This window comes from Leuciscus leuciscus (genome assembly GCF_965113295.1).
Source record: "Leuciscus leuciscus genome assembly, chromosome: 24".
NCBI lineage: Eukaryota > Metazoa > Chordata > Actinopteri > Cypriniformes > Leuciscidae > Leuciscus > Leuciscus leuciscus.
Window position 1 is genome coordinate 10,510,375 of NC_138723.1, and position 24,813 is coordinate 10,535,187.

Here is a 24,813-nt window from a genome sequence, read left to right on the forward strand (position 1 = left end):
ATATTTTGCGTTCGCTGGCAAAACCTTTACGTTCCCCCTAGAACCTTTACGTTCCCCCTAGAACCTTTACGTTCCCCTGAGATATTTTGCGTTCGCTGGCAAAACCTTTACGTTCCCCCTAGAACCTTTACGTTCCCCCTAGAACCTTTACGTTCCCCCTAGAACCTTTACGTTCCCCTGAGAAACTTTGTATGAGAAGCTCGCATTATATGAATTATAGTCTGTTATTCAGACTCTTTGAAAGTTGAAATTGAGTTACATGCTTTCAGGCTCCACATTAACATCCGTCTGCTTTAAAAGCCTATAAAATATTAATAATAATTACATTAGTGTACTTCCTGACAAACCCATCAAGGCAAGGCAAGATTATTTAGCACATTTCATACACTATGCTAATTCAAAGTACTTTACACAGAAAGGAATTAAAATAATCACACAATAAAAACAAGGAAAATTAAAACAGTTTATTAACAGGAATTAAAAGAGATATAAAGATGATACAGTTATAAAAGATAATAGATAGATAGATTCTGTCTGGCAAACCACCGGTGTATCATATTTTTCACAGCTACTTGTTTTACTGTGAGATTTTCCCATGTGGATTGTACAGTGTCTGTGGTGTTCTTTCAGCGCGCTTAAGTAATCTATTGGACGTCTCCAATCCGATTTTTCACCTAAAATCGGACAGGAAGAGCTCTAGGAAAGGAATCGATCCATTCCGCACACCAAAGATTTGTTCGGAGGCTCTAGGACTGACTCCAGTCTGCACCCCACAGAACATATTTTCTGTGATAGATACAGTGTAATCAGTCGGAGATACAGTATTCATTCAGTAAATGCTAAACAAATGTGTTTTGAGTCTGGATTTGAATGTGACTTCTGTATAGGAGCACATCTGATCTCTTCTGGAAGCTGGTTCCAGCATAATAGCTAAAAGCAGACTCACCATGCTTAGTGTGAACCCTTGGTATTTCTAGCTGATGTGATCCTAATGATCTGAGTGATCTGTTAGGTTTATAATGAACAACATTATTTCCAGCAGGGAAGATAGATCTTGAACCACGTGTTACTCAGTGCTCAGTGTTTTCCGCTAGAATAGAATGGAATAAAATGAAGTGTTGTTATTTTTAATTAAAACTACTAAAAATCATTTTTGGTAATTGAAATAAAGCTTAAAATAAAACAAAATATTAGATGAAAAACTTCTAGGTGATATTGTGACCTAGAAGGGGATATAAAACTATTCTTATCACCATGTCGTGGTTACATTATCAATAGAATAGATAGACCACATGACTGGAAAGGACAGGTGGAAACTGTTGCAATGTAAAATGTTGGACTATAAGAACATTTAGAGATGTTCTTAGGGTGTATGAGATGTTCATACACCCTAAAACTTTATTCTCTTCTAAAATTGTACTAAGAATGCGTAGTTTTCTAAACAAAAAACAGCTATGGACGACTCATGAAGTATTAATATTGATGTGAAGGATTCCAACGTACACAAGAGCAGCGTGCGAGGCGGAGGAGCTTCGGTTGCCGCTGAAATGAAGGGCGCTCAGAAGCGCGCGGACTCGAGGCACGCGACGCGTCGCTACAAACACGCGCACCTGACGACAACGGTCGCGCTGTGATGTCACTCCAGGTCTGACAGAAACACTGTGTGCGCACACTCTCACTCGCATCACTCCACCATGCAGACCTGCTTCTACACTCAGCTGTCTTATTTTATGGTAGGATTATTACAGTACGACGAAAGAAAAAAGCATTAAGAATTTGCTTGAGAGTCATTTTATGAAATTTCATCAGCAGGATAATGGAGCAAGCCCAGACATCCAGTCATCTAATGAAGATCTGTTGTTGGACTTTGCCACAGGTGAGAAGTTCTATAGACCTGAGAAAATGACAAAGCACTTAGAAACAATTAAGAAATTAGATACAGATACGAATTTACACCTGAAAACTGAAAATATGTCATTGTGTTTTTATTATTGTTGTATTATAGTAGCTGGTATTATTTTATATGTTATATTTTTATAAAAAATTTTTTTTTAAAAAACACTGAATATAGTCTTTCTCTTCTCCACAGGCGAGTATCAGTCACCAGCCACACATGAAGTATCAGAACACACAGATCTCTCTCTAGAGCTCAATAGACAGGTGGGGGTGAGACAGTGCAGCTTTAACAATAGCATCTCATAATATAACTGCTTTAAACTTTTTATTGTGTTTCTTTAATTATTACTTGCCTTATTTTCGTCTCTAATTAAATTTGCCAGAATTGCTCTGTCTTGTCCCCAACCCAAACTATATGGGTCTATGGGTCAATTCCAAAACTTTGGAATTCCCTGCCTTTGGAGATTAGGCAAGCTGAATCTCTTAGTGTTTTTAAATCTTCCCTGAAAACTTATTTGTTTAGGGTAGCTTTTATATAACTGTTTATAATTGCTATATTATTGTTATTTATTATACATTTTATTGTTTTATTTTATTAATGCATTGTTTGTTCTGTAGGTGTATGCTTTGTGAAGCGCTTTGAGATGCCTTTTAAAGGCGCTATTTAAAAATAAAGTTTATTATTATTTATTATTATATAATTTTCCCTGTATCATAAATATATAGTGTTAAAATAGTTAATAGTGTTAAAATCAGGGAGATTCACTTTTTTTTGTGCACTTTTTCATATTTTCCATTCATTTATGTCAAGAACCCTATCAAGCATTGTAGAGAACAATTTTTTTATTTTATTTTTTTGGCTTATGTTTTTATGGAGAAGTTTTTTTCTATTTATAGAACAGGTTTTGTATTTCTTTTTTAAACTGACTGACCGTATGCCCTTGATCTGAGAATAAAGTTCATTTCTGTGGTAAAGCCTGTAATACTCAAAATAGTTTGTGTGTGTGTGTTCAGTAGCACGGGCGTGCATGTACCCACGCATGCACAGGTCCGAGGCTGCTTATATTTGCAAGCACACATGAAACAATTGAAACTGAAACTGCATGCCTTATCTAAACAAGCTTTTGTGGTTTATTCTTTGTCACAGTTGTAAAAGTATGCTCAATTTCTCAAACCCAACAATTTTTCAAAGTTGCAAACACTAAAGTAACAGTTTTTTTTTTTTTTTTTTTTTTACTATACCAAAACAGAAATGATAAACCAAGAATATAAGTATATTTCTTTGCAATTTTACTTTGTCTCACTTAATGTAAAAAAAACTAGACATATTTTTCTGAGGAGCAAACTGGAATTAAATAGCTTTATGTCGTGTAAAAAACACCTTTTTGACCCGTTCGATAAATGTCAGTCACAAATGTAACCCCTGGGATCAAATCGTTTTAGGGAACCAGCGAACAACAGAGTCATGAGAAAATATTCACACGCTGCAGTTGCTGATTTCCACAAGAAAAAATGTCCTATGTGACATAACTGAAGACCACTTCCCTATTTGTTGTGTTTTATTGCTTAGTGACTCATAAATGATCAAATCTCATCACTGCAAGCAAGAGTCGTTCAGGCCACACTTTGTCAATCCATCCTTATATTTTTAATCCAAATAACTGGGTAATCTATTCAAATTATGTGGCATGTCGTCCAATTCAGTTTCCTATATGAAAGCTTCTGCCTGTGACAATGATTCTTCAAGTATGCAAACTGAATGACTCTGAATGAACTCATTCTGAGCGTGATGTTTTGACAGCACATGTTTGACCAGATGAATCACATCATCTCTGATGTCTCCATACCAGCGCTCGCATACTTCACTAATTGTATTACTGAGTAATAACCATGTGCGTCTCTCTCCACAGCTTCATGCCACTCTCAGGAGAAAGCAAGAGGAAATATCCGCCCTGAAGGAGACGAATGCCCAGCTGAGAAGTCTGGCTAAACAGACTGAGCATTACGCTACATTACTAGATGTAAAGCATCATTATTTTATATAAATAAGAGTATAAATCAGAGTTCCTTATGATTGTGATTACACAATAAGAAATACTCTTCCATCCATGAAGGGCAAATGACAATCACAATTTTGAAGTCAACTTATTTACCTTTTTACTGCACAACCCTGGTTTTATTGTGAACATTTCATCTGTTCATGTTTTTCCAAAGAAAAAACTGTCCATCCACCACCAACACAATCCTCCAATCAATTCCTGATCGAATCCAGTCCCGTCCAACCATTTTTCTAATTTAAGATCCTGTTTCACCCAGAAATACATCAGATTTGGAAGTAAATGCACTGTGAACGTTTGATCCTGGAACAACATTCCTGTCCAAAAACACTGTCCTAACCATATCCCTACCCCAACCCGTAATTTATATAAGAATGGTGTAGAAGCCCCTAACCCTTGTTGTAAGCCAAAACTTGACATTAACTAAAAAAACATCCCTCAGATCTGTCTGATGGACTGGAAAGTTGTTCCAGGATCAACAAGGATGTTGATCCAGAAACATGTCCTACTTGGTGAAATCACGTTAACCACAAATGACCGTTTTTCAATTCCACTTCCTGTCTTCTAGATCTTGACAACTTCGTTCCAGAGAGACTCTGTGTCACACTGTACGCCTGTGAGCTCAACAGAGGATCATTCTTCTGAACACTCCTGGATCTCTCTGCTCACACTGGAAAAGCCATCGGATCCATCTTCCACAGCTCTAACTAACTCCACCAGTTCTGACACACAAAGCCCAACATCAGGGGTCAAGCGGCAGCTGTGGTCCAGCTGGAATGAGCTTCTCTGTGAAGGACTTCTCTGTGAAGACACCAGCTTGAGCTGTCCGTCAGGATCCAAGCAGCTCAGGCTTGATAATGAACTTGCACAGGTAGACTTGGAGCATCTGAAGGCCCAGCTGGACCAGGATGAACCGGCTCCTCAACAACTATTAGAAGATTCAGTGGTGACTAAGAATCAAAGCTTTGAGATGTCCTCTGAAGGGCTGGACGCACAGAGGAAGAACATATTTGGGGCTTTCCAGGGACTTCGGGTGGTTACGGAAACCCCATCCATCAAATCTGATCTGAACATGAACAGTGATGATTGGAAATATGTGTGCTTCAAGACCTCAATCAGAGACCACAGTACAGTAAAGACAAAGGTTTTCCCACATGGAAAGGCATTCACCTCTCACACACCAATTGGATCTTGTCGGTTCCTTTGGGTTCCTAATGAGCATTGAACAGATACAGTATATGGTCCTGTTTACACCTGCGTTTTGAACGATCTGATCACTACTAGACGAGGGAGACACATACCCGTTTACACCTGGTGTTTTAATCTGCCTCTTTTGTCCACTTTCAACCACTTCTGTCCTGATTTATTTGAGGGGAGGGTCTATGGCTGGGTATATGTATGCTTTTTTTTTTTTTTTTATCTAATGGAAGAAATAAGCTTGCGCAATTTACATATAAATGAGACCGGAGACGACGGAAAGACATACGTAGAGCAGCAGAGTGTGTGTTATAAATCAGGAATGGTGAGAGAACATCATGCTTGGTACATTTTTCGTCTTCAAACCAAACTTGGATCTTCCCATAATGTTTACGCGTTAGGTCAGTAGGCGGAGAGAAGACGGTCGCATTTGACCTCATGAGCGTTTACACTACGAAAACAATCCTGTCTAATGTGTTTTCGACTACCTCTGGAAGTGGTCAAAAGTGGCTCAAAACGTTTTAGACCCCGTTTACACCTGTATTTAGCGTCCTCCACCTGTGATCCGATCGACCAAAACGCATCTTAATTCCAAGTCTAAATAGGACCTAAGATTCAAAGAGTATTCCATGTTTAGACCAGCCAGTCCTTATTTGATTAAGGATGCTTCTGAATTCCCACACCTTCATAGTATAAACTGAATTCTGTGAAGAACTTCTCAGTCATCGGTCAACCTTAAGGCATGTTCATATCAAGAGTGATAACTATAATGATGACTATATTAGCGTCCACACCAACAGACAGAATCATTCTGTTTATTTCAAGCGTGCACTGCAGTTTTGTTGTCCATCACTTTAAATGTTCGAGCTCTTTAAAGCAGGATGGATTTATCAGCTGGAAAAAAATATTCTGAACAATATTGTTCCTCTGTGCTGTTTTCGTTTCAGTTGTAGTGTGGATTCTGCTATTCTGTTACATTTAGAATGATTTTCAGAACTAAATCTTTATCTTTATAGTTATCGTCCTTGGTGTGAAAAGGCCTTAACTTAAAAATAAAGTATAATCTATAGTTCAATGAAGAACCTTTAACATCCATCGAATCTTTTCATAGCATTAAAAGCTATATGTATAAAGTAGAAAAAGGTTCTTCAGATTATAAAAATATTCTTCAGATTAAGAAGAAAAAAAGGTTATTTTAAGAACTTTTCACTGTCTGAAAGGTTCTTTGGGGAACCAAAAATGGTTCTATTGCATGGCAATGCACTTTTGGATCCTTTAATTTTGAAGTGACCACGAAATCAAAATTGAGTGTTCTTATTTTTAAGGAATATTGCAGTATTTGTTATAAATGACTCATCTGTGCTCATTTTTTAAATTCATGTGTCCTCGTAATCTTTAATCAAAGTAACTTCCCCTCCCTCTTGCGGCTTTTTTCTCTTCTCTGATGATGTGTTTACTGACGTGAGGGCGGGGCAACTTGTCACTCACATGAGATCGTCCAATAGCAAACCACAATCATCCAATCAATTCCTCATGGACAAAATCAAGTCCGGTCCTACATTTGTTCTTGTTCAAGAAACCGTTTCACTTGGATATACATCCAATAGGGAAGAAAAGACTATCGCAACTTCTGTTTCATGCCGACTTTAAGAGTGTATGCTGGTTATATGTAGTATGTATAACTTTACGGACATAGTATATCCGTAATCTTAGAATTTTACTTATTTTATGTATTAGCAAAAACAATTTAACCACAAGGACTTACTCAGTTTCTACAGGTACAGCACTCACTGTTCAACTTTTAAATCTGACGGCTCCTCAGCTCCCATGGCCTTATGGGATATCGACTGGTTGCACACTCAAGTTTGTTCACTCGGCAGCCATCTTGGAAATGTTTTCTATTCATGACTCAAAAGGACACTCCTCAACAGAGGAATAAAGCTGACATACCACACTGTTCATCAATGGACAATGGGATCAAATAATATATACATTTATTGAAGAAACGTATCCAGTGGTGCAGGACTATGTATTGACAGTGTCTAGAATATTACATAAGAAATAAATTATACTTTTTGTGGTCTTTTAAAAGCTGCTTTACAGGTGAAGTGTGTACCACTAGCTGAACCGAACAGAAATGTAAAAATAATGACCAAAAATTGTCTTCCATTGGCTAGCCAAACTGGTAGACCCGCCCCCAAACTCACGCCATTGGTTGAGCCTAAACAGGCTGCTCAAACAAACTGCAATTCCATTTGGAACCATTAGAGGTACAATGTTGTGCACTCCACCTTTAAATTCCTTAATCTAAATTAGTCAACCTTTTTTACAGTGATTAAAATACAAAGATTTTTACAATGTTTTGATGATCAATTGTTATCAATGTAGTGAGAACTTCAAGATTAGACTTTTTACCACTACGCAAATGCAATAGTGTCAAAACTCACTCTGTTTGCAAGGGTGGTAGTTAAGATGCTTTTTACACAGCGATATGAACACCCCCTTCATGCCAGGACACAATATATATTCTCACCACACAGTGTGAGGATGCCGGCAACAGCATTAGAAGATAACCAATGTGCTTTTCAGCCCTTGATGGAAAAAGTCGCAAATGCCTTCACTGTATTCCTATTGAGCAGCAGAAGGGTTTGCGAAGACTGGAAAAGAACATAACAATAACTGAAACACCATTTCCTCAAGGAAACATTCAAGAGATTCATAAACAACATTAGTAACTGTATAATACTTGCTCTAGCATTAATATTACTGTTTGTAAACTGTACGTCAAGGTTACATTCCTTCAAGAATTCTTACCGAATTAAGCTCTTATTAGTATCGTATTAGGCTGTACCCTGGTTCCGCTACAGTCGAGTATAAAGGATCATCTGAAGGATGAAAGATACAACAAGAATTGGGAATTGTACAAACATACAGAAGAGAATGTATAAACACATCGCTATATACATAATATTTTCATACTTTCTGCAGTTGGCGGTGGAGGAGCTGCTGCTCTCCTGAAATATAACACAGCAAGACATAAGATAATATAAAAGCAGGAATTTACGTAAGAAATAAAGTGACTGACTAATCGTTGAATGTCTGTTTGCAAGATCCATCTGTAGGGAGTGAGGGGTCACCTGCCAGCTGTTGGAAGTGAGCGAACTCCAGCCGATCTCTGATTATTGTAGAAGTTCTCATATGGAACAGGTGCTGAGGAAATATCAGTTTAACAAACATTACAGGGATAGTTTAACCAAACATAAAATGTCATCAAGCTTATATTTGAGTGTAACGCTGCTCTTTACTTTATTGCGGACCATCAAGCTCTGATAAGGACAAAAAAGCACAATAAAACTAGACCAAACTTTTCAGAAGATAAATGATAGCTTGATGTGAGGAAATTTGAATCCCCACCACCTCAAATCTCATTTGCAGCATATTCAAACCAGGTTTTGCCTTGTAATTAAACACAGTGCATGAAATTGGAATATGTAATATCAGAAACTTTTATGTTCAAAGTCATATAGATGAATTTTATGGTGCTTTTATGATGCTTTTTGTTATACAAGGACAAGAACAGAACAATTTACAAGAGTACATGAACAATTTATTTTCTATTTAAATTAAAGCTAAAAGTTTACATAGCAAAATACAAAGTAAAAGTACAGTTACATTGGTGAAATGTCTGCTCAATTTTGCGCAATAAAGATCCATTGTCCTTTCAATAGTGTTGTAATCAGGGCTTGACATTAAAACCCGCCAAATGCGTGTGGATTTCAGCAGTGGCGTGTAACAGTCACTCCTACTAGACACCTGGGCGGGTTGAATTTTATATATAATATATACACTTTTCAATTGTAGTCTTTTAAAAAGACATCTGAAATAATAAAGTGCAATGTAGTGTTGTCAAAAATATAGATTTTTCGATACATATTGATACTGAAATAATCCAAATGCTTCCAATACTCTTTCTGCAGAATAGATATACGATACCAGCGGCACTTTCTAGCTCTCTCATCTCTCCGACAGCGAGTTGACACACAAACCTGCCTCCCCTCACTCCCTCGTTTCATTTGCTCTGGATAATTATTGTTGGTGTTACAGGGTTTGAATTTCGCCACATTTGTGCTCATACCCAAAGTGAGCGCACATAAAGCTGCCTCTTAGTACTAAATTGAGCTCTTTTTCGCTGCAAATTGCACTTAAACAGTCAAATACACGCAAAATAATGTCAAAATGCCGGTCTTGACGAGTTTTCATGTAAACACAGTAAGTTTTGTTTTCAGTGAATGTAAACAGTTGAGAAAGAAAACGCATGTGTAACAGACGTATAATGGATCCGTGGGTCAGGTCTGAAATTGACAGCAGCCTAATATTCATGCAGCCAAATTATAAGATAATATTAAAAATATATATGTGGCAGTTTTCCCCCTATGGTATCGATGTCAAAATTGTGGCCAGTGAAAACGCTGAGTGTCTAGTAACTTTAGAAAACCACTAGCCACAGTTAATATCAAGCCCTGGTTGTAATGTATGGAGTTCAGTTCACAAGAAAGTCACTTTCAAACCAAGCAGCTTTCTGTTGGTCAATGTGGTAAATTCACTTGAACCCAATGTGAAATCTGTGAGGAAATATCTTTTTTTCTGTGGATTGTGACAAAAAACTCGTTGAGATTACCTGGCGGTTTGTCTCCGGTTCTTCTGAGGTTGACAAAATGCTCAATGTCTTCTTGAACATTACATTGCTCCAGTGACTTCCTCACTTCCTCATAGATCTGCATAAAACAGAAGTGGACATGGTAAGGCAAGTTCCATATGTGGGTCTTACCTGATGGTGCACAGCTCAGGTTACCTCGTCGCTGGTGACACACTGCTGGGAGAGATGGTTGAGATGGGTCCACACTACGTTCCTCAGCATGTTGATCCTTTCCACTTCCTGTTTCTCAAAAAACTGCAGCAACATGCACATGAGATGTCAAAGTAGAAAGATCATAACATTATAAAACAACCCCATAAAAATAACTTGTTAAAGCATGTTTGAATTCAGACAGTTTGTGTCGTTCAGTAGTTTAGAATTTTCGTTTGACGTTTAATGGTTTTGCTGTGAAACATGAAATACCATTTACAACCCATTTTCAAGATCAGGCTTCGCATGACCTGACATGATCAGGTTTGTTTTGTCATCGATCAGATGCGAAAAGCAGTCATCAGTGTCGGGGTGTGTGATGCAGGCCGGGGCGTAGCGCTCACCTCACATGCTTTGACATGCTCTTTCAGCCACTCCTCTCTCATCTTCCCTAGCGCCGACACATTCTGACTGTATATCTTGTCTAATACGCAGTCAAACAAAGGGCATAATTAGAAATGAAATAGAACATTTGTGTTGTGTGTAGGGCTGGGCAATACAACTAAATAAAGACAATATTTGTAGGCCTTTTGCAACACATTAACTACACATTGACATATGAACAACTACTCAGTAACTAACTAGAGAAGCCTTAAGAACAACATAAAAGTAGGTTTTAAAGATTAAGATGTATGTGTTTGATTCACTTAAAAGAACCGACTCATAAGACTTATTGGGAATCAGACTACCCTCATTCATGCTGTATATTAAGTAGCAGTGCTCAAAATGACCAATAATCAGCCAATTTATCCCTCTGGCCAATATATCGGTATATTATTCACTTGTCTTAATGCTCTCATATATACAAGCTGCAGAATTAGTCTATAGCATAGACTGTAAAAAATATGGACGTAGTGTCCGTGACTTCACTCGTAGGTTTCTGAAGAGCATTTTTGAAGCCCAAAGTGGGCGGAGCCAGCCGTCACCATCTTGGCAGCGCGTCACTCCCGGATAAACAGGATTTTAATATGGGGGGTCAATGGGATTGACTCTCTTTAACTCATCTATGAGCACCAAAATGACATATTTAAAAGTCACTTCATGCCTTTAAATAGCTTGAATGTAAATACATTTATCATAAGCGGATCTATGAATATGCAAATTTTCCCCGCCTCCACTCACTCACACCAGCTCACAGATTCACTCGGCCAACTTTACTGTAGTAAACGCTGCACAATGGTATCGCTCTTTACTACGTCGGACACATAACGGTAATTTAACCGATTAGCCTTTTGCTTGACTATGTTATCAAACAGCTAATAATGTGTTGCTAATGTTACACAAACTATGTTCAACTTCAGATCTCAGTCTGCTTTTCTAAAAATCTGTATCCTTAGAAACGCTTTGAACATCTAGGATTGTCAGTGGAGAAAGGCATATAGTTCATCATAACATCATAATATACATCATTTACCCGCTATATTACTAAAAAGTACCAGATTTTTTTATATCAACAGAAAAATATACCGGGATAACCTGGCTTCTCTCGAGACTCCACTGCTTCAGAGAATAGTTAATGATATGCTAAAGCCCGCCGGCACGCTGATGTGATTGGTAACAAGGTAGTTTGTGACGTCAGAACACCAGCGATTTTGAGACTGTCTTTGGTTCACTGCAGTTTTAAGGAGAAAATACTCAGCAATGGTGTGGACTTATGAATTTGCACATGGTTAGTCTTAAAGCATATCAAAAACACCACATAGACATTCAAACAACATAAAAGCTGGATTTTCACCACAGGGGGTCTTAATAAAAGAAGCTTAATAGCCAGATCAAAAAAGAGCATATAAACAAAATTTACAATATTCAATATTGCTTAGTTTTATATTCCCAAAAGAATCATTAAAAACGGAATATATTGCCCAGCCCTATTTAAAGAATATTATTATTAGTATTACTATTAATATAAGTATTAGTGCATCTTCTTACCGGCTTCCTCTGCTGTCTGCTTGGCTTGCTGTGTTTTGGCGTACAGCTTGAGAGAGTATGAGAGAGTGACATCATTTACAACAGAATGTCTTTGTACGGTCATTCACATCTTACCAGCACATATTAAAGACAGCTAAACGGCACTTCTCTCTTTTTTAGCTGTGCTCTAAAAACAGTAGTTTCCTATCGCGTCTATTTTTACTCTCTGAACGGATGAAGACATATGGTTGACTCGCTACACATGTTTTATAGCCTTTCAAGAGTCTTGTCCTCAGGGTATCACAAATACTTCCAACATTACTGCCATGTTTTACGATGATTCACAGTACTGTACATGCTCTGGCAGTCATCTGTTCCCATGCGTGGCCTTGCTGGTTTGTTTTGCATTGCTATCCTTACACATTTGCCTTCTCTGGAGATACGCTGAATTTAGGCCTGAATTTATGTTTGCTTTTCTCTCCATTTAGAAAAGAAAGTGTTCCAGGCACAATATGCTAATAACGCCATCTTACACACCAAACAGAATTAGATTTTAATTTTCAGAAGGACATATAAGTGCTTGCAGGGCAGCACAAGAATAGTGTTACAGTTTTGTGTATGCATTATGCTTGTTTTAAAATGATAAAACAGATGCAAGGAAAGGAAACCGAATGAGAATTCATATGCAAATGTCACAATGAACGCAAGATACGATGACAGCAGTTTCTTCTGTGCGCTTTGAGACGCAAGTCATTTATGATGTAGGATAAAAGAGTCACAGTGATTGCAACAACTTCCATTTTTATTCGATATGTTGTGCCAATTTCCCAGGACGTGTCGAGTTTGTTCTTTTGAATACATTGGATGGACACGCTGCTTTTTTAATTTTTATTGGCAAATGTTTTATTCAATTTTCCAATTCCAATATTCCAAGTTAACTTCACACCTTTGGATGGAAACATAACTAGTGTCAGCTACGTTTGGATTGTACCAGGTCGCTCTAGAATCATCTCAAATTGGCTGGAATGTGTTAAAATCCTTTAATCCAGAGGAAGTTCCAGTAAGGTACAGTCACTGTACTAAATGTACTAAACTAAACAAGTCCTCTTTTATCTACAGAAAGTACTTTCTATTTCTATTTCTTTTTCCTGTTCTCTCTTTTGCCCCCACACACTCGCACGCACAGGTCTTGTCAGTGCTCTCCTCCATATTTCAGTTTCTCTGCTAAATGACAAGTAGTGAGGTGGCTGTTTTCTTTTTCCTTTTTTAAACATACAGCTTCTCTATTAGAAACACTGTCGAACACTTCTGAGCACAAACTCAAGTAATTCCCACACACTTAATCTCCCACACACATAACAACCACTCAAGTCTTCTGAAATGACGAGCAGGCTTAATTCATTAAAAACAGAAATTACGCTTGGGCTTTTTATAAATAAGATGCATAAGAAAGTAGTTCTACATACAAGAGGTATAAAAACCTCTAAAAAGTCTTGGTGTAACAGTGTAAGAGTGCAACAGTCTGGTTCCGGAAGTAAAACGCCATTCATTCTCTCCATTGAGAAATTGATTTTTAACGATAACTTATAAACCTTTAAAGACAAACTTGCTGTGAGCTACAAGGTTGTTAATCGATGGTATTTGCTTCTGTTAAAGGGATGGTTCGGAGTCATTTCAACTCCAATACGTGATGTATCTCTTAAATTACGCCACTAATAATGCCCAGAATGGTACCAAACTTCTACAGTAGTACAAATAGGTTCTGTACTCCTAAAACGATGCATTGGAAAGTTTGTAAGTGGGTGGGAGACATGACATGCAATTCTACCCGTCCATGATGTCATAACCTAATAAAAATGGGTATTTGTTAAAAATATATATCTTCATGTTGTTCCTCTGACAAGATATTATTACAGCATACCATAGCTGTAGTTGGTGTATAAAGACCTCTCCTTCAAATTTTTATCTAAACATCAAAATTGTCATGTGGTGTGACTGTCCGGGATATGTGTGACCTTACTAATATGACAATATATATCAGCAAAGTATAAATAATTGATAGATTTACAGTTTAAGTAACAGAATTAGGCCATTTCAACAGACACAGAAAGTGTTGATGTCTGTGTATGATTTTAAAGCAAGTTCTGGCCAAATACATTTTGTCCGTAAAATGGGCGTCATATGGTGTGACACTGCAATCTATATTTTGAACAGGCAATAATTTGGACATCATTATGATGAAGAGGTCCACACTCAACCAGTAAGTTGCAGTGTCATCTCTGGAGTGGTTTGCAAGGTCAAGAGTTGAGTTCTGGCTTTTTAATTTTTAATTAAAAAGCTCTGTATCTGATATGCTCACTAGTGGTCAATGTTTTGTGTCTTATGGTGTGACATTATTTACATAAAAATTAAACACTTTTATACGAATTTTACTTATTAATTCTTAAAAATCATTCCTGCCATGTGGCAATTTACATGCTAAGTATAAGCTAGCTGTTTTTAGTTAACCAAGAGATTAGCTTAACTGAACCAAACGTCATATGGTGGTGGTAGTGGCGCAATGGATAAGACACATGCCTTTGGTGTGAGAGACCCGGGTTCGAATCCACTGTGAGACACCAATGTGTCCCTGAGCAAGACACTTAACCCCTAGTTGCTCCAGAGGCGTGCGACCTCTGACATATATAGCAATTGTAAGTCGCTTTGGATAAGAGTGTCAGCTAAATGAATAAATGTAAATGTAAATGTAATATGGTGTGACACTGTTATCATATGGTGTGACTGTTTTTCTAAGTCACACCATATGATATATTTGTCACACAATATTACATACACCTTTTTTAATGATAAATAAATAACTATTCAAAACATATTCAATGATAATAGTGAATGTTTAATAGTGAACATTAAATTACCTATACAATTAATGTATTTCTTTTCAATTTTATACTTAATTTAATGTTCTTGAAGTGAGATGGTGTTTGATTTACTCATATTTATGAGTTTCTTATAATTTTAAAAGTTTTAAAACAATGTTAGTATGTTTTTTAATTAATGTTAACTGAATTGAATTAATTGAATGTTGAATGCAAATAAAATACAGTTTTTTGCATTGACAAATTGTGGAGTGGTGCATTTCATCATATAGCGTGACACTATATAATTTGGTGTGACATTCAGAATTGTGCCAGTAAAAATACTTTCTTAATTATAAATCATAAAAAAGTCAACGGAACACAAGAGAAATAGTATCAGCAAGAGTCACAAGCATTTTCATAGATTTATAACCGGGTTTAACATAATTAATCTAAAATATCTGGAAAGGCTGAGGAGAGATGACTTACTTTACATGATGATTTAGAAAAACAATACAAAATCTAATGAATCTGCACAAAAGAAATGTTAAATCTTAAGATAGTAATGAAAACAATTTATGTTGAAGTTAGTTACTTAGGGAGAGTATATCCCATTTTCATTTTATATAGAATAACTTTTATGTCACACCATATGACAATTTTAGGCACGAATGCAACAAATTGGTGAATAAATCCAATTTCAAATACAAAATCTAAAAGACCACATATATTGTGGGAAATGCAAGAGTCAGTACAACACAACTCAATATTTTTTATGTGTAATATTTGAAGTAAAAAATAAAAACTTTTTTCAGGCTTATATGTCTCCCACCCAAGTACATCAAGAGTTTATTTAAATAACACTTGCCTGATGGCTTATGCTACCGCTAACTCGGAACTCCTGATGTACTTACAAACTTTCCAATGCCTCGTTTTATGAGTATAGAACCTATTTGTACTACTGTAGAAGTTTGGTACCATTCTGGGCATTATTAGTGGCGTAATTTACGAGATACATCATAGGATCCATTAGCGCCTGCACTAAGCCATTCGGCTGATATCTCTAAATAAGCTCTAACTTTAATAATGTTCGACCAAGGGAAAAAAAGGCTTCTTGGGGGGTGTTTGGCTCGAGGTCATGGTGCAAAGGACCCTAGGTTGAAATTACTCCGAACCATCCCTTTAAAGACGTCAGCCTGCATTATTTCAAACGTAGTTTTAAAATAATCGTGTTTAAAGGTCCCATGACATGCTACTTTTTGTAGGCTTTAATATAGTCCTTAGTGGTCCTTAGTACTGTATTTGAAATCTCTTTCCAAAAATTCAGCCTCGGTGCAGAATTATAGCCACTACAAGCCAGTCCCAGAATGAGCTTCCTTCAGACAGGCCGTTTCGGTGTCTGTAGCTTTAAATAGTAATGAGGAGGAGAAAGGCGGCGCAAGGTGGAGGGTGGGTGTGGCCTTGACCATCTTGCGCAACGGTACCATGCATGTTTGTTTATGTTGGATATATTGCATGGGCACGAAGACACGCAGTCGTTCAAGCATTTCAGTTTGACCCAGAATCTGATCCAGATGGAGAAGCAACGGATGAGGAAGTTGCAACTCAGCGGCTCCAGCAGGACGTTTCCGAATGGTTAGTTTAAAATATTATGTCTGGATACGGTACTTTATTCGGATGGTTTACAGTTATCATCATGTAGCTAACGCGAACCTACTGTTGCCTTTTCATGAGATATCTGTAACGTCTGTAATTGATCTTATTACAATTACATCAAGCTCTGCAATCTTGAAATGCGGATATCGCGCGCGCCATAAATCCAACAGGAAAACGGTTATCCAAATAACAAAGAAATGTACAACACTCGCGTTACAGTATGTGTAACTTGATGCTGTCTACCTTTACATTAGCGCAAGTAACTGCATAGCTAATGTGACAGCCACATATACGTGTAACAAGCTAGGTAACCATAAACAGTAAAGCAACACACTTATAATTTGTTGACTTACTTGTCCGACGTTCAGCAAGCCCAGCTCTGTATTGACCATTCGATGTTCATTTGTACATCCAATTATTGAGCAATTATTATGCTTCGCTCGCTCAAAAGCCATGATATCTCTCGTGGACAAACTAAAATCGCGCGCGCGCGATCAACTTCCTAGCTCATTTTCTCATGGGCGAGAAATATTCTCTGGGCGGGCAAAGCAGAGAAAGGGGAGGTAACATTTCTCCTTATAACGTCATAAGGAGGAGATTCAAGATCAGCCCGGTTGAGCTTCCATTTTCTCAAAGGCAGAGAAAAATAGCAAAAGCTCGATTTACACCGATTACAATTTTTAGAAACTTGGGGACCATATACAGGCTAGGGGAACTCATATTAATGTTAAAAAACCTCAGAAAGTGGAAATTTCATGTCATGGGACCTTTAACAGTGGAATTCATGGTGAAAAACTACATTACCCATGATGCTGTACAGAAAATTACACCAATCAGAGTCGAAACAACCAAAATGTGCCAAAAGAGCTCTTTTGCTCCGCCCACTCCAGTGAAACACTGCGAATGACGTAATCAAGTCTCCCTACACCGCTCTCAAAATACTTAAATGTTTGAACATGCATATTTTGCAATAATCTTACATTGTTTTTACGTATACATAATCAACATTTGTCCATGAGTAGTTTTAAATTTCTCCATAGTTTTTAATTTATGTTGTTCGCAATGCATCATGGGATTGTAGTTCTTTCCCTCACTAAAGCTGTTAAGTACAGTCTTGTACCTTTATATTTTTGTCAGTTTTTCAAATACTTTTTTGCTTCAAATCAAAGTTATAATGTTGTGATTCACCTCGTAGCTGATTCGCTTTGTTCATCATGGCGTATAACACTTTAACAAAGACTTTTTTTAAATCCCTATGGGAGAAATGAACGGGAAAAATACGTCCGGAACCAACGCCACTGAAAAAGTGGGCGGGCACTGATGCACTCTATAACCGTTCTAGTCTATGGATAGTCTATAACTTTTTTAATACATTTCATGGAGGCAGCCGCTTTGTGTCGGGTAGTTCTATCCATGGACTGACATTCCATTACAAAATGGAGTCTGTTTGTAAATCGGTTCAGATTACTGATAGAAGTTTAATAGTTAACAGTTAAGGGTTTGGATCAATCTTTAACCAGAGGAATATCAATAAAGTGATGCCTTGCTAACACTGTAAAAAGTGCAAGTAAAAGCAAAATGCATGAAGCCAGGAAAAGAAAAGAGGCTTCTAAATATGCACAACAGCAAAGAAAATGTAAATGAAAGCAAGATTCTTGCAGCGGTCATACAGGATAGGAAAACACAGATGCACACTCACTCTTCTACTTGCATACCTTTTCTTGCTGCTTGGAACTGCTAGTGGTGGCGTTTCTGTTCATGTTCTGCTCTGCTTCCTCTTTATCTCGACACTTTTGATCATAGGTCTTCTTTGCCTTAAAAATACCCATTGACATTTAACCAATGCATCTTATGTCTAACTATAATCTATATTATATATGAGCTATAATATTCCGGTCAAAATTGCATTATACTTTATTTTAACGTGACGTAGTTACATTGTACTTACTCTAGATAAATACTGAGTAATATTAATTAACTACATGAACTTACTATAGAGTTACGGTTAGGGTTTGGTTGAGGATTAGTTACTTGCAATTGTGCATAATTTACTGTTATTACTATAGTAAGTGCATGAAGTAACGTGTAACTATATTACCTTAAAATATAGTGTTACCCAAAACTGTCTATGCATCTTTATTATACTGTATACAGAAACACAATACTACACTACCAACTAAAAGTGGACACATTTTTCTGAACGCATGTTTCTCATGATCTCAAAAACATTGTGATCTAGAGATTAAGGCAGAAAAATATAGAATACACAAACGTAGACAATGACTAATCATGCCTATGTATTAATCACCTTCTAATATTTGAATCATATTTATTTAAATGGATGAGTTGAGCAGATAGTGAAGAAAAAGCAACAAAGCTATTACAATATGTGTTTTTGACAACTTTACTGTTATTCTAAATGTGGAAAATTGTAATAAAAAGTCATTTTTAAAAAGCACAATTATCTTAGATAGGTACACAAATAAATTTGTTTATTTCCACAAATGGGTCATGTGTTTTCTCAGCTAAGAAATACGGATGCTTTATGGGAAACCTTAATGCAAATAAAAAATAAGGAAACCTACCTGAATATATCAAGTTCAAAACTTTTTTAAGTTTGAATAAGAAGCGGTCATGTTAATGAACAATGCCATTCAGCACTGATCACTTCCCATTTTGTATGGCTAAAATCAGGTGCACTTATTCACTTCCCTCCTGCCACTGCTTCAGAAAATACACTTCCCATAAAGGGCATAAGTTACCATATAAAAGTGGGGCTGAACCACCTATTATAGCAAAGCCCAGATGGAAGGCAGTATAAAGACAGTACATAGTTCCTGAGTACGCTTTGCTCTCTGATGTATGCTTACCTCAGCTGTTTTCTTATACTGAGCACCCTTCTGCTTATGAAGAGCGTCCATCTGCTGTTCTACCTGAAAAAAAAACACATCTTTTTAATTTCATTTCTTCAATTTAACACGAGTATCATTATGTACTGTAGAAAATTAAGTGTCATTTTTTCCCTAGTTAAAATACTTTCTCCTATACTATAAGCAAGTCATTTGTAGGTTCATTCACCTGGAAAGTGTAAACATTTTCTAACTCTATCAAAACACTGTGCTGTTTGTTTAGCGCATTCCGACCAGACAGCATAGCAACACAGGCTCAGCCAATCCTGTGAGTTGGAGGCTGGGCTATCTGTTTGTTTGACCAATGGCTTCACAGCATGAAGACTTATGAAGAAACCGCTCGTTTTAAAATCTTCACAGTCTACTGACATTTTGTTATTGCATCTGCTTCAAACATTACAGTATTCATGATAACTACAATAAGTAAATCCACTTCACCAGTTAAAGTGGTCCAATAATGCCCTTTTCACAAGATGTAAAATAAATCTCTGAAGTCCCCAGAGTGTGTATGTGAAGTTTTAGCTCAAAATATCCCACACATTTTTTTTTATAGCATGTTAAAATTGTCACTTTTTGAGGGTGAGCAAAAAACACGCAGTTTTCGTGTGTGTCCCTTTAAATGCAAATGAGCTGCTGCTCCCGGTACAGAGGGCGGAGCTTCCAGAGCTTGTGTGTTAGCAGCATCAATTACCTCACACAAACACGCACTGAAAATGTAAAAAACGTTTAGCCTTTCATGTTCAAACTGGAGTTGGACAAAGATGGAGAGACTCAAGAAGAAGTGACAACATACAGAATGCAACAACAGGACATTTCTGAATGGTTAGTTGATGAATTTATGTAGATGATGTGGAGATCTTCTAGAATTTCTTGAAATTTTAGGGTTAGTGAAGAAGCTCATTGGTTTGTTGTAGTCATTAAAAAGCGATTTCTGTAAAAGAAAATATCTTCCTTTGCTTTGAACTTTGAGTGTCGTAACTTTGCAGATGTTGTTTATGCTCAAACAGCAACATTACACTAACTAAAGTTAAAAAAGTGAAATCATAATCAAATCAAAATAATCTAAATAATCATAATCAAAATAATTATTTTTCGACAGTGATGCCATAGAAATATGTATAATATGTATAATAATAAGTTACTAATAATAGTATTACGTTATCAATTTCGTATAATTATGAATTAATTAATTAATTCATTCATTATAATTAGTAATTATTAGTAATTACAATGGGTTTTTGGTTGACTGCCTGTGGTGAACACAAGCTCAATATATTTTCATGTTTTATTCTATGACATAAAATACACCAGTAATCCCCTCTTGTGATCTTTTTAAAGCTTTTACTTGTCTTGAAAAAGGCGGTTGCTGACAAGTGACTAAATGGCTACAAGTGACAACAGAGGTTCTCGGGACATTAAACGTCATCAGGCCGAACAGGTACAGTTACCTACTCACTAGTCCGCTTTCACAGCCTCGTTGCGTTTAGAATCTCGCTTTTGAAAACTACAGCCCCTTTCACACAGAGATTCCCGGAAAATACACTGATAAGGTGTCCTGGGGATCTGTCCTTGGATCGTTTGATTTTGGTTCATTCACACTGCCAGTGATTTTCTGGAATCTGTCCATGCAACACACCCCTTACAGTATTGATCCTTACGCCTTCCGGGACTGATCCCAGCAATGTTACTAGGTCCTCATCCCGGGATCAATCCCGAGACGTGTTTGCGTTCACAAAGAAGGAACTCTAGCAATTATATAGCAATTTTCTTGGAATTAATAAAACGTATTTAATAAAAATCATAAGCTTTGGTTGGTCAGAGAGCTTATTTTAATGCAATATTCCAAAAGCCAATGAAAAAGCCTTATTTATTTTTTTGTCGAGGGAACTAGGGTGATGCTAACTGCCGGTTTAGCCAACAAAAATACCTCATCACTCTCAGCGCACTATTGCTAATAATTCATTTTAGTATAGTAGCAGACCGTTTGTTGGAGGCTACATATTCTTCCCTGCATGCAGCTTTTGTTTTCACAGCTCAGGATAGTCGAAATAGTGAAGTGTTCATGAAGAATTGCGTGTTCGTGTTGTGTAATCAGTATTGAAATTTCCTTGCAACACCAGAGCAAATGGTCGCTTTTACACCTGGGTAAAAAAAAAAAACAGTGCCTTTTCCAAGAGATCCTGTGCCAACTGAGCAACAACCATCGAGATGAATAGGAACGCTAATGAATAACTTTCTCCAGATATGAAAAGTCTTTCCATTTAGTGACACTGGTAATGCAGATATGGCACACTTCACTTTTAATAAGTAAATTATAAAGTATGAAATGCTGCTTGTACATCTTACCTTCTTCCGGGCCTCTTTCTGTTTCTCTCTGAAGTCTTCTAATTTTTTTGCTTCCTCCCTCATGGTTTGGGCCAAATGCAGATGAGACAAACTCATATTTTCTGTTTCTAAACATTCAATTTAAACATAAGGGAGGGTAACAATAAACTGCAATCATTACATTTTCAGATAGTATTTACTCACGTAATTTGAAAACGTCAAGTGATCGTTTCAGGGTGCTAAAAACAGACAAAACATTGATGAGTAACCAACGTCCATTTTGTGCAATAAAACTATTGTAAAATTGCTGACATCAGTCACTTGTTAAGAACAGTTGCACTTTTTTTTATCACCCCATAGTAAGAGGAAAGACACAACCCACAAACCAACTACAAACATGTGACCAACACAGAGACTGTTTAGGTTTTAAATGAGTACATTTTAAAACTTTAAGTACATTTAAGAAATTTCTGCCTAAACAAATCAAAGAATTTAACCACTAAAACAAGACAAAAACCTAAAAAGTGTAAGTGGTGCATGCACACGTTGTTGTAGGCAGTTGCTAGAACCTTCCTATGGTGCTTTAATGTGGTTGCTTGATTACTGTTTACTGTCTCTAAAATGGCTCAGGTTCCTCATTTTATAGTCTGATTTCTTATAATATTAATAGCACACTTCTCAACAAGAAACTTCATGATTTAATTTCCGTAGCACAAATGCTCTATTTAATACTTAAGAGTTACCGGTTTACCTTTAAAATCCTTTCAAGCAATTGCAATTTGTAAAAACATAACCAAAATATTACCTGTAATTACTAGACATTAGTACTTACTTCATTTCGCTGTGTCCACACACTTTCTTAGACAAACCAAGCAGATCCTTGGCATATTTCTCTTCTATTGCAGCTCTGAAAAGTATGTTTTTATATTTTAGATAAATGTTTTGTATGTAAGCCAAGAAGAAATACTAATATTACTAATGAGTTTTAATCAGTCTGCTTGTTTGCCTAAAATCTATTTGTTAATATAATCAAATGTTCTACTAATTGTATGAAACATGAATATTGAGCATGTTACAGCAATAAGAAGGATTTTATGTTTCATAATTTCTAAACTGAGCAAACATTTCCACACCGCTTTGATATATTCTCCATCCTTGTTTAACATGCAGAAAACTATAAGTAAATCATTCATCTTTGTGAGATTTACATACTTCTGTAGCACTATCAAGACATGAATCAGTCTGACTAGGCAAATAAGATTGACATTGGATTACAAATAAACTGCATTTCTTTACAAATGCATTCACATTTGTTTTAGGGACATAATTTTAAAAACATTTTAAAAACATTATTTCAGTTCATTTTGATTTCATGTTGACTTTAAACCCAGTATTTGTTGCTGTAACAACAGCTGAGGGGTTAGTTCACCCAAATATGAAAGTTTTGTCATAATTTTCTCACCCTCATGTTGTTCCAAACCTGTATGAGTTGCTGTTGAACACAAAAGAACCAGACGGTAACCAGACAGTTGACATTAGCCATTGACTTCAATTGTATGAGAAAATAATAATATGGAAGTCAATGGGAAACTGTTTGGTTACAGACATTCTTCGAAATATCTTTTGTGTTCAGCAGAAGAAAAACGCATACAGGTTTGGAACAACTTGAGGGCAAGTAAATGATGACAGAGTTTACATTTGTGGGTGAACTATCCCTTTAGCAAAGCATGGGAACTTTTTTTAAACCGTAAAACATTTTCACATGAATAACAGGAAATCTTGCAACAATACTCGTCATGAGGCAGTGAAATTACATAATATTCGTGTGAGTGCACTAAAGGTAAATTTAGACGCGTGAGACCTTCAAGAGCTTCAGGTTAAAGTGTAAGACTAAAAGTGTTGACTGTGACTTCTCACCTGGCTTTCATGAAGTCCTCGATTTCTTTGCATGTCCTTTTGCCGTCATTCAAGTGCTGGATGATGCTGTCATATCCAGCTGTGCTGGTGATATCAGTGTTCTGCACACACAATTGAAGAATAAACAAAAAATACACAAAAAACATTCAAGTAACTTCACAAAAGTCACTCAGTTTTTGAACACCGACCCAGAAATCCACACAGAGCCACATAGTAGATCACTAATTCCTCACTCTAGTCTTCAGAAACATGGTGGTTTGGACTGTTGACTATCATTAACCATGAGAGCCCATCAGTCTATGTAATTTATAAGTCTGAGGGGCAGACATAGCATCATACCCAAAGCCACAGTCAACATGAAATATCTCCCAAAATAAAAGCTAAGAAAACAAAACTAAATTGCACTTTAGTGCCTGCTTTGCCAAATAAGGTCTCAAAGATCCCAAGCTGGAATCATGGGCAATAGTTAAAGAACACGCAGGCATATTTGTATTTTCAATGTATTATTTCAGAAGATAATTTCTATTTGGGTTGTTTAATGGACTAATGTTACTTGGTTTCTCAGGATGTGCTGACCATACTTCCCTTAAGGGAATTGACGTTGTTTCGATATGTGACAGATGAGCTTAAAATAAAGCGTTTGCTAAATAACGTAAACCACATCAGATAAATTGATTATCATTTAGTATTGTGTAAATAAACAGTATCTTCACTATGTTTCACTAAACATCGACTTAATATCCCCCCCCAAAAAATACAAAACCCTTACCCAAAAATTATCCTTGAAATGTAGTTCTCTCATCACGTCGGCTGCTGTTTGCTCAGACAGAAAGTGACTCTGAAGTTCCGTATCAGACTGTAATAACGCAGTGACTGATTTCACACAGCAGAGATGGTCTGGTGCACATGGAGAGTATAAAACACTCGCCTCAGGGTCCTAAACGCGCATCTTTCACGTCTGTCCGGAGAGCGAAAGTTGCGGTGGAGCAGCAAACGGACTTTTCTTGGACTTTTCCACCACCTAGTGGCCGAACTGTGGAGCTGCAGTTCAAATCGCCTTCGGTGACTTTTCGACTTACAACTTTTCTTCAACTGAATACAGCATTTGCTTTAAACCTCTAGTTTATGAATGGATGTGTTAAATACTTCAGATGGTGACTTGCGATGATATAACAAGTTTCTTGTAT

The 24,813-nt window shown here is 36.8% G+C and overlaps 2 protein-coding genes across 2 annotated transcripts; one reads left to right on the top strand and one right to left on the bottom strand.

The window, feature by feature from the left end:
- The first annotated feature begins 81 nt into the window (after positions 1-81).
- Positions 82-6,195, top strand: mcidas (multiciliate differentiation and DNA synthesis associated cell cycle protein). Its single transcript, XM_082156895.1, has 5 exons — positions 82-1,733; positions 1,810-1,876; positions 2,090-2,160; positions 3,807-3,917; positions 4,522-6,195. Exons 1-5 carry the CDS (start codon positions 1,695-1,697, stop codon positions 5,176-5,178), a joined length of 945 nt encoding a protein of 314 aa, XP_082013021.1. The 5' UTR covers positions 82-1,694; the 3' UTR covers positions 5,179-6,195.
- A 932-nt stretch (positions 6,196-7,127) lies between these two features.
- Positions 7,128-24,554, bottom strand: pstpip2 (proline-serine-threonine phosphatase interacting protein 2). Its single transcript, XM_082156894.1, has 15 exons — positions 24,396-24,554; positions 23,627-23,727; positions 22,542-22,616; positions 21,914-21,948; positions 21,731-21,837; positions 19,346-19,408; positions 18,191-18,289; positions 11,986-12,031; positions 10,401-10,480; positions 10,003-10,101; positions 9,829-9,925; positions 8,288-8,360; positions 8,130-8,164; positions 7,965-8,035; positions 7,128-7,807 (listed from the first exon to the last, which is right to left on the bottom strand). The coding sequence occupies exons 1-14, from the start codon at positions 24,426-24,428 to the stop codon at positions 7,980-7,982; spliced, it is 999 nt and encodes a 332-aa protein (XP_082013020.1). The 5' UTR covers positions 24,429-24,554; the 3' UTR covers positions 7,128-7,807; positions 7,965-7,979.
- Positions 24,555-24,813: the final 259 nt, after the last annotated feature.

Bases quoted from the DNA above. Each gene is read 5' to 3' on its own strand.
- mcidas (XM_082156895.1), top strand. From the start codon at position 1,695: ATGCAGACCTGCTTCTACACTCAGCTGTCTTATTTTATG. The intron at 1,734-1,809 runs GTAGGATTATTA...AAATTTCATCAG, and splicing joins CTCAGCTGTCTTATTTTATG to CAGGATAATGGAGCAAGCCC. The intron at 1,877-2,089 runs GTGAGAAGTTCT...TCTTCTCCACAG, and splicing joins GTTGTTGGACTTTGCCACAG to GCGAGTATCAGTCACCAGCC.
- pstpip2 (XM_082156894.1), bottom strand. From the start codon at position 24,428: ATGAGAGAACTACATTTCAAGGATAATTTTTGG. The intron at 12,032-18,190 runs GTATGCAAGTAG...TACTCTCTCAAG, and splicing joins GTTCCAAGCAGCAAGAAAAG to CTGTACGCCAAAACACAGCA. The intron at 8,165-8,287 runs GTGACCCCTCAC...GTTATATTTCAG, and splicing joins TCACTTCCAACAGCTGGCAG to GAGAGCAGCAGCTCCTCCAC.